General features: G+C 40.0%; 1 protein-coding gene across 4 annotated transcripts in view; it reads left to right on the top strand.

The window, feature by feature from the left end:
* The first annotated feature begins 619 nt into the window (after nucleotides 1-619).
* The window catches only part of MTF2 (metal response element binding transcription factor 2), a 28,832-nt gene continuing 10,415 nt past the window's right edge, over nucleotides 620-19,036 (top strand). The window contains exons 1-8 of one of the 4 annotated variants that reach the window (XM_054211454.1): nucleotides 620-901; nucleotides 13,100-13,298; nucleotides 13,448-13,529; nucleotides 15,075-15,170; nucleotides 15,523-15,623; nucleotides 15,976-16,124; nucleotides 17,383-17,478; nucleotides 18,589-18,657. In XM_054211454.1, coding sequence (XP_054067429.1) covers nucleotides 897-901; nucleotides 13,100-13,298; nucleotides 13,448-13,529; nucleotides 15,075-15,170; nucleotides 15,523-15,623; nucleotides 15,976-16,124; nucleotides 17,383-17,478; nucleotides 18,589-18,657 — 797 coding nt within the window. In that variant the 5' untranslated portion in view covers nucleotides 620-896. Of the gene's footprint in view, nucleotides 902-1,252; nucleotides 1,272-13,099; nucleotides 13,299-13,447; nucleotides 13,561-13,903; nucleotides 13,951-15,074; nucleotides 15,171-15,522; nucleotides 15,624-15,975; nucleotides 16,125-17,382; nucleotides 17,479-18,588; nucleotides 18,658-19,036 lie in introns of those variants that run through there. The other 3 variants (XM_054211457.1, XM_054211455.1, XM_054211456.1) reach the window with 3 other exon arrangements.

Below are 19,036 nucleotides of genomic sequence, written 5' to 3'. Positions count from 1 at the left end.
CAAAACCAGGTTGTTCTCAGTGACAAAAAGTGAAAAGCCTGTTTCACTAAGCTAATACAGCTGCTGCTACAAACCCAACTCTGAGGTTTAGATCGTCTCCTAAAATGGCAGCACCCCGCTACCAGTCTCTGCAGAGAAGCACGCTGCCCGGTGCCTTTAACTAACCGGCCGCAGAAGACTCCGGTACCGGGGCGGGCCTGGCCTCGCCGCCACCCGTGCGCGAAGCTGGGCTTGCGTCCTGCCCTCTCTTGGATCTTTCTAGACGCCCGGGCCGACCCCCACCGATGCGGGGAGCCGCGCCGCGGCCCCAAGCGCTGGTGGGGGATCCGCAGGGCGGATGAGGGCAGCGGGGCGGGCAGCGTTACCCAGGCCCAGGCCGCCTCCCCGCAGGTGCGGCGGGGAACAATAGGCAGCGAACGGTGGGTCAGCGCGCTCCCCTCAGCACTACCGCAACGAGTCCCGGCCGGCGGGCAGGAATCTCTCCCTCGGACAGCACGCCGAAAGTAGTCCCTCTTTGTTCACTAGCGGAGAAGGTTCGATTTCACCTGTGTCCTTCCGCCGCGGCGCTCTGCCTCCCCGCCCCCTGGCCCAGGAGCTGCCTGTCGGCGCAGGCGGGGCCCGCCGGGGCGGGGCCGAGGCCCTTTGTGCTCCCAGAATGCACCAGCCTCTCCTCCGCGGGAAACAAAAATGGCGAGGGGCTACGGTGGAGCCGGGCTGTCTGTGAAGCGGCTCTGACCCCTCCCCCGCTGCCTTTCCTCCGCCGACGCCGCGGGGTCCGCGCTCGGGGGGGATCCCGCTGCGCACCGAGGGCCTTGGCTGCACCGGGGCGCCGGGGGGAGGCTCCCGAGCTCGCCGATTTCCCTGTATGAGGCGGTTGGCACCACTGGAGAGACCGAATGAGGTGAGGGGTGGGGGGGGCGGGCCGTGGCAGCGGCGGCGGTGGGGAGGGGGGGGCGCGGAAGGAGGGGCGGCCGGGCCCCGTGCAGGCCGGGCGCGCCCTGCAGCTCGGGCCGCCGGTGCCGCATCCCCCCCACACCTCCCGCCTCCTTTCCCCCGCGGCGGCCGCGCCACCCGCCGGGGAGGGGGTGCGAGGGGCCCCGCTCTGGCGCTGGGGGGCCCCCGGAGGCTCTTTGGGGGAGGGGGAGGAAGCTCCCTCCGAGGCGGAGGCTGGCAAGGCGAGCGAGGGGTCAGCGGTGCTCCGCAGTGACCAAAACAAAGGGAAGGGAGGTAGCGGGCCGTCCGCCGGGGTCCGCGGAGGTGCTGCCGCCGCGGTGAGGTTGCGGCGAGGCTTACGCCAGCTGTATTTTTTTTTTTTTTTTTTAATATCTTCTTGTTTAGGGATATTGTCCGAGTAGGCTGCGTTTGCTCGAGTGCGAGGAGGGCAGCACAAAAGAGGTGGTGGTCGCTGGTAACTTTGTTTTTGGTTTCAGGCTAGGCGATTTGAACGTGTTTGGAAGCTTACGTTTTTGGTTCGCTAAAATATGTTAACTGTTGCTGGCTGAAAGGATGTGAAATAACGCGTTTTCTTTTCTTTTGGTGTTTGAGTTCTGTAGGAAGAATGGATTGATACTTTTGTTAGTCGAAGAGAACAATATGGTGCTGTGTTGGGTGCTCTGGACACTGATATTAGCGTTGAAATACTAGGGGTTATCATCCACCCATGGAGTATCTGGGTGCTATTTAAAGGAGAGGGCCTGTGTAATTTAATGAAAGGGCCTGCCAGGAAAGCGGCGTAACATTTTGTTTCTTGAATTTCTGATAGTTAGGCCCTGCTTGTGACTTTAAAAGGCCAAACATAGTAATGGATAATCGCATGATTTTTTTTTTTTCCTGACTTAGCGTAAGGGAAAGTGATTAGTGCTTTGTACCTAAACTGTCAAAAGGGTGGCATAATAAGAAAACAGCTTTCTGTTTTTTTGGGATCCGTAATCAGGTTGGTAAAAGTTAACAAGTCAATGTTTGTCCCTTTTTCGAGTGCTCAAATTGCAATAAATTTGAAAGCACTTGAATTTAAAAGAAGAAAAAAAGCTTTGTTCCTGTAATATTAGAGTACAGCTTAGTAGGTTTATAGCTTTTTAGTGGAAGGAGAATAAGTGAAAACAAAGATGGAAAATATGAAAGAAGGTGCGTAATAAAGTAGTTAAAGTGAGAAGGATCTTTGCAAGGAGCTACAAGCTGGTGAAATGTGGATCTAAACTGAGAGTATAATTTAGTAAGGTTTTCCACAGTTAACTCTTATTTTGTCAAATATAGATGTGTGGCTTCTCAACAAGCTGTCTTTTCTGCTTTGGGAGTAATTTTAAATGAAATGTAGGTTGCTTCTCAAAAGTTGTCTTAATATGACTAGTTACCAATTGTCGAGGTGTATAATATATATTTTTTTTAAATAGGTGAAAGACATACGTACTATTAGTTAGTATCAAGGCTGGCCTCAGATACATTATATTTGTCCTTCCCTGCATTTGGAGATCAGGTAAAGCGTATGAGAAGAGCAGCTGTAACAAGTAAGTTGCAGTTCATTTCCTAGTAAAGAGTGGACCTCTGTGTTTCCTGGGGACAGATGTGAATGAATTTAGTACTAGAAGCACCTAAAATGGCTTTAAAGCATATTTTGTGCTCTTCCTGCTAGGTGTGGAGGAGAAAGCTTGTTGGAGGCAAGAAACACATGTGACTAGAAGCCAATATGAATATTCTCTTAGTTTCTGAATCGACAGTACTTTTTGTGTGGTTGACCTCCGAGCTTGCTGCAGAGTTGGTTTCACCTTCTTTACAGGCCTTCCTTGCAGGAAATGGAGGGGAAGTGTGTCTTTGAGTAAAACACACCAGGAGAAGAATTATAAAACCACAGGTATTGCTGGAGGGTCCTTGGGCAGGGAGGTACCTGTTACTGAAAGCACTGAAACTAGTTGAACTTACACTTTGAATTGTCTAGATTTTAAGCTGATGGCCTCTTCCTAGAAGATAGGCTCTCTATGGAGGAATGAAATCAAGAGGTTTAATTTTCTTTGAGAGGAAGGGAGCTAATGATGAGAGCATTCCTGATGAGTCTGAACATATTTGATTCACTAAATATCTTGGAGGATAATAATAATTTATGTTTGATTTATTTTTAATTTCTTTTTGTGGAGTGCTTATGAAGGTTGCTGTCCTTGTGAGTAGCCTTAAAGAAGGAAATTTCATGGAGCTCTGAAACCCTTTCGCCGCCCCACCCCACCGCGCCCCGTGCAGGTCACCATGTTGTCTGTTACCTCTTTCACTGCTTGGGTGCATGCTCATCCTATACTCGCTTAGGTATGTTGCTGGGCATCCTGTATTTGGATGCTGTAGAAATACAAAAGAAAGCGGCTGTGTTCAAGGAGGTGCTAAGTACACAATTAAGGGAAGATCTGCTCTGAAAAGGTGTGTTGCGACCTGATACCATTGTTCTCTCCCTGGTACTACCTTCTGCCGCTTTGTGTATAAAACAGATGATCAGGCCCAAACAAATGGCTCTTACAGTACAGGAATGCCCTATCCTGTTTCCCTACATACTAAATATGTAGGGATATATGTCATTCTATAACGATCTTTTAAAGACTAATAATTTCACTTTGCATATCGAATAGAATTAAAACACTTCTAGTTATTTTTTATTTCTTGAGGGAGAATGTGAGTAAGTAAAACCAAAATCACAAATGATTGTAGTATTATGGACATGAGAATGCACTTTATCCTGGTGGCTACCTCTTTTTAATGGTATGAATCAGTCGTATTGAGGACAGTCATACTTCACAGGATCAAGGGATGACTTGGGTTAGAAGGGACCTCAGGAGTTCTCTGGTCCTGCTCAGTATAGCATCAGCCACGAGGCCAGACCAGGTGGCTTTATCCAGTCAGCCCTTGAAAAGCCTCCAGTCATGGAGGTCGCACAGTGATGTTGCACTGCTGAACTGTCCTCATGGGGGGAAAGAGAGAGAGAAAAAAAAAGCAACACAAAAACATTTCCCCCCATCAGAAACTCTCTTATTTCAACATATGTGTTACCTTTTGCCCTTCTACCATGCAATACTGTGAAGAGGCTAATTCCATCTCGTTCATCCTCTCATAGGAGCTGGAAGGCTGCTGCTGTTAGGCCTCACTGAATGAGCCTGGTTCCCTCAGCCTCTTCTCATAGGACAAGTGCTCCCAGCTCAGACTGTCATGGTGGCCCTCCACCAAACTCATCTATTTTGATGTCTTTCTTGCAGTGTGAGAACCAAAACACAGTATTCTAAATGCTGCCTAACGAGTTCTGTATAGAAGGAAATAATCACTTCCCCTCCATCTTCTGGCTAAACTTCTTTCTAATGTGTAACAGATTCATAGACCTAACTGCTAATCACCTGAATGGGCCGCAGGGACTCACTTGGTCCTTATTACCACTTTTTTTTTTTAGAGGCAAAACTTAATGCTTTTGTCAAGTAATGTGATGGATGTAGTTTTGAAAGCATAGAGCTACTTGAAAAAACACACTAATGAAAAGATGTTCTCTGATTACTAGGGAGTTCTTTGTCTAATCAGACAGAAGAATTCAGAGCAAAAATCATAGCCAAAATGTAAGGCTCTTTCAAGGGATTTTAAAAAAAACCCCAAACAACAATCACCTATTGGGATAGTAATGTATTGCATGAAAGTCACAAGTGATCATGATGGGTGGTATCATGGTTGACTGGGTAGAGCTGAGAAGTAAACATATTACAATTTCTCATCTTGCAGACAAGGAGCAGCTTATATAGAGTGGTTGCCCCAAAATCATTGATGGAACAAAGTTTTTTCTTCCTTAAATAATACTTTAACTTTTATTCATGGTGGATTTGTTAAGCGTTGCTTGCTTGAGTGGCCTGTGAATTGTCTTGCTGCGCGTATTTAAACAAACATGTGAACTTGACTCATGCAGAACAGATAGGATGCTTTCATGAACACCAAGATAACCGTGTGGTGTTCTTGTGGGGCTGTTCTTTACCGTTGTAGGCTGTGGAGAACAGGGGGTATCTGTAATGGTTAGAGAATGGCAAATGTTACACCTGTCTTCAGAACAGGCCAAAAGTTCAACCCAGGGAACCACAGGCTGGTTAGGGTTAACCTCACTTTGGTCTCTAGGAAAGTCATGGAGTAAGTCTTCCTGGAAGACATTTCTGAAAGGAGGTTGTAGAGAGGTGGGGGTTGGTCTCTTCCCCCAAGTAACAAGTGAAAGGACAAGAGGAAATGGCCTCAAGTTATGCCAGGGGAGCTTTAGATTGGATATTAGGAAAAATTTCTTCATGGAAAGGGTTGTCAAGCATTGGAACAGGCTGCCCAGGGAAGCGGTTGAGTTGCCATCCCTGGAGGTATTTAAAAGACGTGTAGATGTGGTGCTTAGGGACATGGTTTAGTAGTGGACATTGCAGTGCAAGGTTAACAGTTGGTCTTGATGATCTTAAAGGTCCTTTCCAACCTAAATAATTCTATGACACATGGAAAGGTGGTGACTGGGATCAGTCAGTGTATATTTACAAAGGATAAATCATAACCTGACCACCTTCTGTGTTAAAAAAGTCAGGATTTGTGAGCAAGGGGAGAGAAGTGGATATTGCTTACCTCAACTTCAGCAAGGCTGAAGGAAGTGGCTGACAGGAACCTCATGAAATTCAACAGACAAAAGCAAAGACCTGCATCTGAATGAAGAACTTCATTCAGGCTAAGATTAGCTGGGGATCTCACAGACAGAAAGCAGAACACAAGCCAGCAGGGTATCCTGTGAGCAAAGGCAAGTGGTATCCTGGGCTATATTAACAGAAACAGGACCAGAAAATTGAGGGGAAGTGATTATTTCCTTGTACACAGAACTTGTTAGATGTTCTGTGAAAGACATCAAACTAGACAAGTTTTGTGGGGAGCCACTGAGACAGTTGGAGACTAGACCACTTGTCTTATGAGAGGAGACTGAGGGAACCAGGCTCATTCATCCTGGAGAATAAAAGGCTTCAGGGAGGCCTAACAGCAGCATTCCAGCTCCTATGAGAAGATGAATGAGATGGAATTGGTCTCTTCACAGTAGTTGTGGCAGGAGGACAAGAGGTAACACACGTCTTGAAATAAGAGAGATTCTGATGGGTATGGGGGGTGGGGGGGATGTTTTTGTGTTTGGTTTTTGTGGGTTTTGGTGTTTGGTTTTTTTTTTGTGTCCCCATGAGGAGAGTTCACCAGTGGAAGAAAGCTCCAGGGTGGTTGTGTGGCCTTCATCACTGGAGGCTTTCAAGGGCAGACTGGATTAAAGCCACCTGGTCTGGCCTCATGGCTGATGCTGCACTGAGCAGGACCAGAGAACTCCTGAGATCCCTTCTAACCTGAATTAGTCTATCATCCTGAACAACTGTAAAAATTGAAAATAATTTTGAGAATGTATTTCTTATTCCCCAACCATTACTCTTTGCTTTTCTAGACTGGGTTAGAGTCCCTTTATTCTTCTTCTGATGTGGCTTAGGCTTTTGATTGTACCAGAATACAAAATAGCGTAAAGATAAGGAGCTCAAAGTATATCTTGTAGGTGTGCTGGGAGCTCAATACTCATTTGGCTGCATGAAGTAGCATAAAAGGATAGACTATAATCTAGGTTTGTACTGGATACTCTGCGTGAAAGAAATTAATGGCAATTTACTAATATAATAGCCTGTTCATGCATAATTGGAACAGTGACTGTTGCAACAAAGTTGCCATTATGAAAAGCAAAGTGAACTCTTTGTTTTCTGAATCAGACTTAGCCAAAGTTTGGGCCAGGTTGGGGCGGAGGTAGTGTTCTGTTAGGTCTGTCTGTCATCTTGGCCCAGCAGAATCTTTTTATTTGGGGGAGAAGAGGTATGGTTGACACAGTGAATGGATAAAGTTTGGCATGAGAGCTCCTAAATGACAGAGGAGATGCGAGGAAGATGGGGTGAAACATGGGGCTGGGATCCAGCATCTCTCCAGCTGCTAACAGAGGTACTGGATCCCAGTCACAGGTTAGCGGCAACGTTGGAAGCATGGCTTGGTCTTGGTTATGTGGTGCTGGGTAAACCAACTAAGATTGTGGCTCTCAGAAAAGATTCAGTTCCCTTCTTTGTTGTCTTCTGGCTGTGAATTCTTGCTGCTTACCTGGCTTGTCTAGTTACCAGACCTTTTTGTGAAGTGGTTTAATTTGTTTAAAATATCGGAAAATTAATCCATATGAAGGGAAAAGAAAATGGAATAGAAAGTTTATGGAGAAGTCAGCTTGTCATTCCAGAGCTGGTGGGAGGGGAACAAGCTGCTGTATTGGATAAGCCGTGTGTGAAACTGCCCTCAGTTTTGTGTGTTCTGAGCCCTTGCTAGACCTCCACCCTCCCCCGTTCCCTGTGAGATGTTAACTGTTCTGTCTTATGGAGAGCAGAACAGACTTCTGGTATTTTACAACCCTTCTTCTTAGTTCAGTTTTCCTTAAAGTTTAATAAAAGTGTAGTTTGTAACTTCAGACACAACAATTGTGAATAATCAATAGTAATGTGACACTTTCAGAACTTAAACTGATTATCTCTAGTTACAGTAAGTTCTTTCACTAGATCTTCCTCTCCTATGCGATACCACGTTTTCCAATTTTGAGAGAGATCCTAATCTATGTGAGTTGTCTTAGTAGGATGCTCTGTGTGTGTTTTCTAGTCCCATTTCCCTTCTGCTAAATCTGCTGGGCTCTCTAAACTCATCTTCCCTTCATTGTGATTTGTATTTACTGGGAATAAATGAATTACCTGTGGGTCCCACTTTTATGAGTTGTCTCAGTGGATTGAAATGTGCTCTGGGCACTTAGTTGTTAAAATTTAGTATCTTTAATTTGGCTTCCAAAAACTATCTGTACTCATATGGTAGCTATCATCTGTTACTGTTGCAATATTTGTGAATCAGGCAGCCCTTCTGGAAGAAACTTCCTGAAATTGCATGGATTGTCAGTGAAACTGTCTGTAGTTCAGTCATGCAGTCTGGTGGTGCCATTTGAGGGAGTTTGTGTCCCAAGTTGCTTGTTTGCATTTGTTCTGTTGTGCTGACAAACCATTCTGTGAAACAAATCAGTGAACTGAGATGGCTGAAAAAATAACTCTGTCAAGGGAGTTTTTCTTAACAGGAGTTGTTTCACAGCAGTTGCTACAACTGAAGGAGTACAGGAGTATGAACAACTTTACCCTGGCAGTGCTACTGAGAGCAAAGACTCTTGGAATCAAGAGGGAGAGTGCTCAGTCTTATTAATCCTCCAGCCTGTTCACATCTTTTGCCCCTAACTTTTCAGGTTCTTCTATAGGATTGCTGTGGAGGTAGAGGAGTCAGAGGCACCAAATGAACATTGACATTTTCTAACCTCTAATAAAGGTTAGAGAGAGTTATAAGGAAGTCAAAACTAACAGAAATCTGATTTTGATAAGTACAATGCTATGCATAGTAAGCTGTCGCAGTTTACAAATCGAACTGATTTAGGCAGCTTACCTTCAGAGGGAGTTTGCCATTCTTGTTGACAAAGAATAGAAACTGTCACCTGCTGGTGCAGCATGTTATAATCTAATTTGTGAAGTGGATGAATAGAAAGTCTTCTGCTTTTCTTGCTTGAGAATATCTATGGTTATGGCCTAGACCCTGAGGTGAAAAAATCAATGAGCATTTTCAGTACTTTGTGAGATCAACTTATCAAAAGTGCACTTCTATTTTGAAGCGTATTTCTACGTGCAGACACATTTTACTGGCTTTCCCCATTAACTAACGAAAGATTGTATGGGTGTGTAAGTACTTTCTTTGCATTGTAAGTGCTTGAGTAAGAATACAGCCACAATATACTTGGTATTGAGTAAAGGATGTAAACTAAGGTAGGCTGGGCATGCTGTATGACATGCAATGTAACTTGTGCAAGTTAAATGAGATAAAGTAGATTTTTATATCAGCCAAGTTTTTGTGAAAAACTTAAGACTTCTTTTGGATATTTTGCAATGAGAAGTTCTTGGAGAGGAACTTTTAAGATGGTGTGGAAAGTGTTACTTAAAGATTACTAATTTTGTTGTTAACTATAAATGATATGGTAGGAAGGTGCTATGGAGCTAACTTTAGGGAAGACTTAAAAGCAAGCTTCTGGAAAATGTGTAAGCTTTAAATTAATTTCAGAATTACCGAGGAAGAAGCTATCCTCAACTTGCATTTTCACTTAACTTTCAACAGAAATTTTATTTTAATGGTTGGTATGGCTTTTTAGTACTCCACTACAGCAGAGTGTGCTGTGGCAAGACAGATGAGAAAGTTATTAACATTTTAGGCATGTAGTGTTTATGCTGGTATGCGGTGAATTTCTTGTGATTTCTTGTGTAGTGTTTCCAGAAGGCACTTCAGAGACACCTACTTTAAGTAACTTATGGCTTGCTAATTAAAGTCAATTTGTTAAAATGGTAGGTCTTGCCACTTAATCTCCATCAAAAACATGGAGGGAACGTTTCCCTGAAGAGGAACTTCTTATCCATGTGGAAAGCAACTGTTAAGCTAGCTCCAAGTGTCAGCCTATTGTGATAACTAACTCTATTTTCAGTCTATGTGTTAGATAAACCATAAACTGCCACAGCAGGAGCTACTTCATGAGCTGTTTAGTCATCGCTTCAGCAGTCCTATCTCCCACAAAGAGAGCAATGTGGACAATGGAGAAGTGTCTGCTTTATTGGCTCAGACCTTTACTGTGTGTCAAGATCCTTCAGTGTCTGAAGTAGCTATTGTGAATTTAGGCTGTTGTATAAGTCAATGTATAGAGTCATTTAAGTGCTTTGTGCCAGAAAGGGATGCACAACACATTTTTGTTATAATTTGAAGGGAAGATATGGGACAAACTTCTGTACTAGGGAGAATGTCATATGCTTTTGAAGACTTGTTTAATATAAAACTAATAAAAATCATTGATTTTTTTAAATGGAAATCTGTACTAGATTATGTATAATAAATGAATTGATTGAGTCTTCTTGCTTATTCTATACAAGATCTTTCACACCTTTTTTCAAGAATGGGAAAAGAGGCAACATCCCTGCCTTTTAGCTGCTTTCTCTAGTCTCCTAAATCAAACCAGATGAAAAGCTGGAAAGACAGTCTTTGAACCTCTAGAAAAGAGTAGTTCTGTCAAAACACTTGTTAAAATGTTTCAAGGTGCACTAGTGAATTTGCTTTAGGTGCTTTGAACTACACATGGCAACTTATTGATCCATTTAATATGCTAAATCAAGTTCATAGATGTAATTTGAAGTGTCCAAATACTTTAGTATTTGTTATGGTGAGTCCTTTCCAAGAAAAGGCTTGTTGGCTGAGACCGGGTTATAGTTTCACAAATATTTCTAGTCTGTTTTGATCAAGCCTTGCCTAGCCCTTGAACGTTGCTTTCTTTGTGCAAAGTTGGGTGTGTGTGTAGTCAGAAAGGTTTGGGGAACTGAGGAAGGTAAACCCTTTTTTTTCCCGTCTCTTGACTGCCTGACTTCAGACACATTTTTTTTCTGAGCCTGTGTGGTACTTGGGTGTGTAAGTAAGTGGTTGCACAGATACAAAGGAGACAGCAGAATGTGGCTGCAACAAGAGTTAAGGGCTGGGGCCCTGCTTCAGAGGCCCTTGCAAAAATATAAACTACTGTACAAGATAGGGGGCAAAATCTTGCAGTGATGTAGAAAAGATGGTAAGTTTAAATGATGAAATGTTCTAAAGGTATGAGGTTATTCAGAATAACGTAGGAAGTGTAGAAGGACTTTAAGCTATTGACTGGATAATAAAGTGGCAAATGAAATCTGGTGCAAACAGAAGTAATACCCTGTGGGAAGAGAAACAATAGTCTGGGAGCAGTTAGAATAAGAACCTGCAGATTCTAATCATTCTTTGAAATTTTTAACTCAATGCCCAATTGCAGGGTGTGTGTGGGGGTAGGCTACAAATGTTATTAGTTGGAAAGGAGCAAAGGATAAAAAATGGCCTGGGCTGCCATGCTGTCACTCTGTTATTGTAAACTTACTTTGAATGCTGCGTGTATCTCGTCCTATTTATCAGAGGTTAGAGAAGAACTGGGGAAGAGCAGCAGTAACTTTAAACAGCTTTCACATGAGAAGCAACAGAATTGGTAGGATTCTTTATCTGGGAAATATGTCCGGCTGGGTCTAAACATCATTACTGGGGCACGAAGGGAGAAGATGGAAAATGACAGTTTAGTTTTCTGATGCAATGATGAAGGGTGTCAAATGAAGTGACGAAGTGCCAGCTGTGAAACAAGCCAAAAAAAGTGCTGCTTTACAGGTTCAACAAAACACATAGAAAAACTTGCAGAAGAAAATTCCATTGAGAACAAGAAAAAAAAGACATTACTGCTTGAGATCTTTGGACCCACAGCCTGTAAGAAACCTAGAGAATATCTGGGAGACGAGTGATGTTCTAAGTTTTGTCTGTTCCTCTGGTCTTCCCTAGTCACCTGTCTGAATATTTTTGTATTTGGGATCAGGCAGAACTTAAACTGGTAACCCGGTTGTGCATGAGGCTGACAGGGTTACTGGGGTATGTGGGAAACTTGTCTGACCCATCACTGAGCACTGGTTGCTCTTACTGTCATGTGATTGTTTAGACTTACACTGATTATAAGTATGCTTAATACAGCTGTCTAATTTTATTGTATCTAACCTTCTTGGTTTAAACTGTTTAGTACAAAAATAAAAATAATTGCTGATTTCTCTCTAGAATATTAGCTTTTGTCTTTTTACATATTTTTTTATGTTTTAAGCCATTATAATTCCAGTTTTATTTTCATATTGAATGTAAACTTTTTAGGGAGAAGGAATTCCGTTCTTATTGAAACTTTACAATAACTTCTCTAACATCTGAACAGTAATTCTTGTCAAACTATATAGGACACTGATTCATTTACTGGTTTTCTTGGTGCTTTGTGATTAATTCAGATATTTTTGTTGCTGATAATGTGCCTAAGCTATCTTGAGCAAGGTGAAACTTTGCTCTTTCAGTTGACTCTATCCTATTTAACTCCCTGAGCTGTCTTTGTGTTTGCATCATAGTTATACATACATTTAGTTTCTAAGGAGAAAATACATTTGAATGTAGGAATAGTAACTTTGTTTTACAGTCTCAAATTCTGCCTGTTACTTATAAAGATTCTTCCTTGTGCATCATCTGGTCCTATTTTATAATTTTCTGTATTTTACTCCTTTACTTGGAGCGTAGTATTTGATAGCTAGTCTGACATAAAAGCATATTCACATTTACATATCTATAAATAGGCTATATATTGTGGAATTGTATGAGGGGAAAAATGATTTATTGATTCAAGTAATTAATTTTTAGTTTCATATGTGAAGAAAGGTTGCAAGATATTTTGTTTTTGCTTCCTTATTCTTTTCCTCTGTGATTCTAACAGAGAGGAAAACTTATTTTACATTAGAAATATAACACTTAAAAATTCTTCCTGTGCTGGAAACCTCTACAGCTATGCTTACTAGCAAAGTGTGATGCAGTGTTGGAGGTACCCGAGTTAGTATGGACATTGAGTTGGCATAGCGCTCAACCTGGTTTCTCCCCTCCACCTCGTTTTTGTTGTGTTGTGGTGTTTGGTTTTTTTTTTTATTATTATGGGTAACTGACTGCTGAGTACCATGTTAATTGTCAGCTACTACTCTCCCTACCAAGGTAATGGAGTTAGTACCTTTTTAGCTTCCTTGGAATTCTAGAAAGCTATCAGTGACTCAAGTGACTAGTGTTTTGCTCTAGTAATCCTGTATTGAATTTTATTGATGCATTCTTTGATGCTTTTGGTGACTTTTTGAAGAGTCTCTGAGCTGGAAAGTTTGTGTCTGCCTGTCTCCATATTTCTTTATATATTTGAAAACTTTTTTCAAATTTTGTAGGCTCTTATCGTAGGAGACCCACCACTGCTAAAGGTGTGTAAAGTCTTAAAACATGACCAGGTTTTTAGCTACCTGAAGTTCTGGAGTTAGCTAAGCGAGTTCTAGCTGTGAACCATATTAATATTTGAAGTACACGGTTTCTTACCTAATTCTGATTATCTTTTCTTTTGCTTCCCCCCCTTTTTTTTTTTTAGAGACTCTACAGCGGTGGGTAATTCACTGGTCCATAAGCGGTCTCCTTTACGTCGAAGCCATAAGACCTCAGCATCTCTGACCAAGCTGTCGTTATGTGATGGACAGAAAGCCAAAAAGCCACTGTGTAAATTTGAAGAAGGTCAGGATGTCCTAGCTAGATGGTCAGATGGCTTGTTTTATCTTGGAACTATCAAAAAGGTAAACAAATTTTTAACTTTGCTGGAGTCTTACAGTATTGTATGTTGGTTAAATATTACAGTATTATTGTCTCACTTAGTATTAAATACATTCTTCTGTTTCGTCCTTTTACTCATGACTTCCACTGTATATATTTTTTTTTTTTTCAGATAAACAAACTGAAACAGAACTGCTTCATTATATTTGAGGACAGTTCCAAATCCTGGGTTCTCTGGAAGGACATACAAACAGGCAAGAACTTCAGTGAAGTAGTCATTGTTTGGTATTTTATTTGTTTAGATTACTATATCTGTTAAAATAAATTATTATGTTATATTCTTGTATCCTAAAGAATGATATAATTTAATGTGACCCAGGATCATGAATTAGGCAATTATTTTTTTTTTTAAAAGTATTATTGTCAAACAACACCTTATCATTGCAGTTACTTTTTTGGTTTGTTTTTGTTTTTCATTTTAACATAACTATGTGCAGGGAGGGGAGAACAATTCTAAAAATAATCAGGTTTGAGTTTATTTGGATGGGGATAGAGTATAATACTCTGTCTTAACAGAAAACCCCAGGCCCTAATTTACACCAAGTTTATGTCCTCCTATTGTTTTCAGTTGAAACAACATGACGTGGAAAGAAACCAAAGACTGGAAAATCCTAGGTTTGAATGGAGTTTTCATATTTAAAAGTAACACCATAACTGTTGCACATAAGAAACCTTTACAGATTTTGGAGTATTCATATGGTATAAAGAAATGTACAGTTATCAAGTGAGACATCTATTGTATATTAGCTTTGATTTTTCAGATATTTGGGGAGTAGCTAGTATTTTGATAATCTAATGCTAGTGAAGCATGGATGACAATTTCAGTGGCAATTTCTTCTGTAAATCAGATTCAGCTTCCTCATCATATAAAGGCAATGGAAATTGATCTGGCTTTTGCTGATTCTGGGTGTTTAAACTAAACACTTATCTGCTAATAGAAGAAATTTTGTATGCATAGTAGCAGAAAACCAACTGCCTTATTTCTGAGAAGCTTTTGAAATACTGTTTTTCTGCTTCAGTGTAGTGCTAGTTTATGATCTTCAATTCATTTATTGTAGCTATCAAACTTAAGTGCATGAGTGTGGTAACATGTAGATGAAGTAACTTGTGTTTTAATCCAGATTTTTACATTGATACATGGTATAATTGGAGCAAGATAGTTTTGTTTCCAGTTTGCAAGCTAATGTTTTTTTCTTACCTCTGCTGTTACTGTGTGCTTCTGTATGCTTGCAAATATGTATAAGTAGTAATAACATATCTCCTAAGAGTGGTGGAGTTTAATATTAAACGACCTTGGGCAGATCTGTCAAAAAGATATGCACCAAATTGTGCATATATTTACATGAAAAGAAGCACAAACTAATGTAAATACAAAACATATGAGTTGTCCAGATAGGATTTTTAATACGTATTTTTAGCCTGCATTTACATTCTTTATTCAGTTATTTAATTTTTATTGTTGATATTAAGGAGCCATGGACTGCATAGTAAATAGGCAATATACGGGCCTATAAATATCCAATAGTCTATGATAAGTCATGTAAATATTTGTAACATACAGTCTGTGTAAAACGTCTGAATTTATCTTTGTTAGGAAGTTAGGCTTTGTAACAATATGTTTCTACAATACATGGATCTGTAACTGAAATTATGAAAAAAGCCATACATGTGGTAACCATTCCAACTGCAGATGTAAACTGAAAAAAAAAAAAATAAATCACACTTTCATCTTTGTCTAGGAGCCACTGAAAGTGGGGAAATGGTCTGTACAATATGTCAGGAAGAGTATTCAGAAGCACCGAATGAAATGGTTATATGTGATAAATGTGGGCAAGGTAACTAGATTTTTTTCTATTTACTGCACTTTAAAAGATATTTTGATTTGTTCTATGCTGTGACTGGCTGCTCAACTGATCTTAAATTTTGTAGCCCTTAGCAGCTATTAACAGGTTAGTGAGTAATGATAATCCATGTTAAAGTGACTTACTGTTCTATAGGTAAGGTTTATCTTTTCCATTAAGAGAACTTAAAAGACCTTTTTGAATGTGTTACTGATCTTCTTGATCAGAGTTTTGGTACTTAATGATGGATAATGCCTTATAGTTGCATTAAAATTATATATAGTTAATTCCCTGTAAGCTTCTTTAGCCATTTTAATAACACTTTGGTTCATCATTTTTTATACAGGTTATCATCAGCTGTGTCACACACCAAATATTGATTCCAGCGTGATTGATTCGGATGACAAATGGCTCTGTCGACAGTGCGTTTTTGCAACAACAACAAAGGTCTGTTTCTAGAAAAACATTTTTAGTACATCCTGTATTGCATGTGTACTTTGTTTTTTGAAGTAAAAAAAATAAATAAAAGAAATAGTGCTTTTTTTCAGTGATTGCTTTTTTTGTTAACTTTGATCTGAATGGAAGTTTTATATGTTGGGAATTAATATTTATTTTAGAAATAGATGACACTTGGCTTACAATTTATTTTTTAAAAAAATATGCTATTATTAAAACATAAATACAGGTGAAAGTATTTTACTTTATTACAGACAAATTTTTGTAACTTTTAAATTAAAGGATTTGAAAGTTTCAGAAATGTAGTATTGGTTTTGTAAACTGATATATTTGTTTTTGACAGAGGGGTGGTGCACTTAAGAAAGGACCAAATGCCAAAGCACTGCAAGTCATGAAACAAACATTACCATATAATGCAACAGACCTTGAGTGGGATGCAGGTCATAAAACCAATGTCCAGCAATGTTACTGCTATTGTGGAGGACCTGGAGAGTAAGTAAACAGATAATATAGAAGAACTTTTCTCCATAATGCAGCTGCAGACTTTGGCCCTATTCCTGTAGACTTTTACTTGTGAATTTGTTAATTTCTGTTTCTACTGTGTGTAGGTATTAAATTCGATGCCAAGTGGAATTTTGAATTTATTTTTTTAATGTCTTATAGGAAATACATTAGTAATGGATTTCCTTCTCCCATCAGATCTTCTAGGTGGTTTTAATTTTGTCATGTGACCATCACATAATATCACAGTCCATCCTACAACAAGCAAGAATATTTTTTTTTGTATTGCTACTGTTAATGTGTTGAGATTGGATGGAGTAACTTGAGCTTCTTGCAGTTCTAGGCAGTGCTTTTCTCATGTTAACTCAGCTCTGTCATTAGTCATGAATATAAATGTATCCAGAGATTATTTCATTAAATGTTTTGATTCTACCATAACATCATGCCCTGGATTGCAGTTGTTGGTGGGGGGAAGACTTTTTTTACTGTTATGAAATTGCAGAGTCCTCTGCTGGTCCTTTCTTACAAGAAAGGCAAGAAGAGCACTTCTTAAGCAGGTAATGATAATACTCTGGTGTCTGCATGGATGAGTGAATGAATAAAATAGCATTGAAGATTTGAAGTGAAGGCAAGTCAAGAGTCCCATAAAGAAGTGAAGCTTTTGAGTTTATACTCACAGGACAGAGCTCTGGTTTGAGAATTTTGCAGATGTGGACAAACATTGCCCTCAATTTTTCATGGTTCCGTTTCTCAAGGGAGAAGCTGAAAAAGCTTCTTTTGTAACCTACAAAGGTTACAAAACCTTTGTAAATTGTGAGGTTGGTTTTGGGGATTTGAGTAGTTGAATCCTCAGAACAAATGTTTGTGACTAAATGTGGCTGTGCCGTGCTTTGGAAAATAACAAGGAAGCTAATCCAGTATGTGAGAAGGAGCTTATATGGAGTTAATGAATTCTTATTATCGAGAATTAAAAGGTGGTTGTCAGAGGAAATTAAACTTTTATTTTCTTAATTCAATAACTTTATCTTTTTACTGGGCTATCTTTTATTATTCGTAGTCACTCTTTTCTAGTAATGATTCATTATGGAACTCAGTATTACTGAAACATCCTTACAGATGACACTCTGTTTTATAAATTGTGAAAATCAGTTTGTGTCAGAAGATCCCTTGGTATTTAATTTAAATGTAATGAAGAACAATTTTCAGTTAAGTCTTTTAACACATCTTGTTTTTCTTTCTGTTGGTGAAGCTGGTATCTAAAGATGTTGCAGTGCTGCAAATGTAAGCAGTGGTTTCATGAGGCTTGTGTGCAGTGCCTCCAGAAGCCCATGCTTTTTGGTGACAGGTAAGAAATTTAAGCTGTACTTTACGGTTGTCTTTATTTAAAATTGGAGGGAATTAAGCATATGAGCTTTAAGGAATCTGTAATACTACAACAGTATTTTTCCAAAAACGGGGTGAGTTTTGTATAGGAGATTATACAAAATAAAGCATGTGTTCAGGTGCCAGGAAAATGCAGTTCTTCATCTCAGTTTAGTGAAGGAGGGTGGGGTGATGGAGTGGTAACCACTGGATAGTTAAATTCAAATAGTTACTTACTTCATTCTTGCGTGGAAGTTCATTATACTGGCTACTGGGAGACTGGAAGCTTTAAAGCACTTCATTTTAGTGGACCTGTATATATAAGTTGTATAAGGGCTTTCAAGTTCACATTGTGTAGGTGACTAATCTCTTACATGCAACAGGCACCATGCTTCAAGATAGGCTGTCAGTGTGTGCTGCAGTAGCTGTTCCCTGTACTAGTAGTATAGTATGGAGAAGTGGAGAAAGCTGGAAGGATAGCTAGACTGAGGGGAGCTCTGTACATCCTCTGTTCATATGTGATGAGTTGGGACAAAAGGAAATGAAAAAGAGCGCTGGTCTGTGCTTTCATTTTAAGAGGAACTTGGAGCAGTTGAAGCAGATGAGAGAAAACTGGAGAAGGGAATCAAAGATTATCTCATTCATTATCTATTATACTTTGTTTTAGCTGTTGGTTGTGGTGGAATGTTTGTATGAAGGAACTGAGTTAGGACCCAGGAATGCGTGGGTCCTTTAAATGCATGTTTACACTGGGGCACAGGTTTCTGCATTTGAAAGAATGGAGTGGGGACATTACAGATCATCTTCACTGATACAGTGACAGGTTGAGGGACTTTCTTAGGGAGTATAAAACAGTGGTACCAGGATAAAATTGAGGAAATACCTTGTATCTGGCCTGCTAGGTACCAGCACAGACTGTGGAAGTTGATAAAGGGAAGGTGGAGGATGAAGGGACTCTCAAATATCATGTAGCTGGGTTTCTGCCCTGCTTAACTTTAATTTTTTCATAATTAGGATGTTAAAACATTGTGTGTGTATGTACAGACATCCCACACCCAGACGTGTGTATATATATGTGTGTATATATTTTTAGGTTTTATACGTTCATTTGCTCAGTTTGCAGTTCTGGACCAGAATACCTCAAACGTTTACCCTTGAGATGGTAAGTAATGAATTTATTTTAAAAAAAAAAAAAAGGTGAGTTAAATACATGCTCTGCTTTTCTTTTTGGTATTTTGATTCTCCCTGCAAAAAAGGAAATACATTTCCTGTCTTGAGTTTTTTCCCTGAGTTGTTCTTACTGCTTGTATGAACAGGGACAACTTTTCCTTCAAAGTTTATCCTTAAATGTAGAGCTAGCTATATTGCAGTTGTATGTTCTGGGGATTTATCCCTGGGATTGTTCAATAAAGTATCAAGCAACTACTCGTTGTATATGTGAAGATTGAGATATCTGAACAATGTCTTTTTTGCAGTTTTAGGATCCTGCCATTAAGATAAGCCAAATGTAGTGAGTCCTAGAGTACACGTCTTGACACCCT

The sequence above is a fragment of the Rissa tridactyla genome, chromosome 8 (assembly GCF_028500815.1).
Source record: "Rissa tridactyla isolate bRisTri1 chromosome 8, bRisTri1.patW.cur.20221130, whole genome shotgun sequence".
Taxonomy (NCBI): Eukaryota; Metazoa; Chordata; class Aves; order Charadriiformes; family Laridae; genus Rissa; species Rissa tridactyla.
The sequence above is the reverse complement of the archived record's forward strand: the minus strand, read 5'-3'. Positions and strand labels throughout refer to the sequence as shown.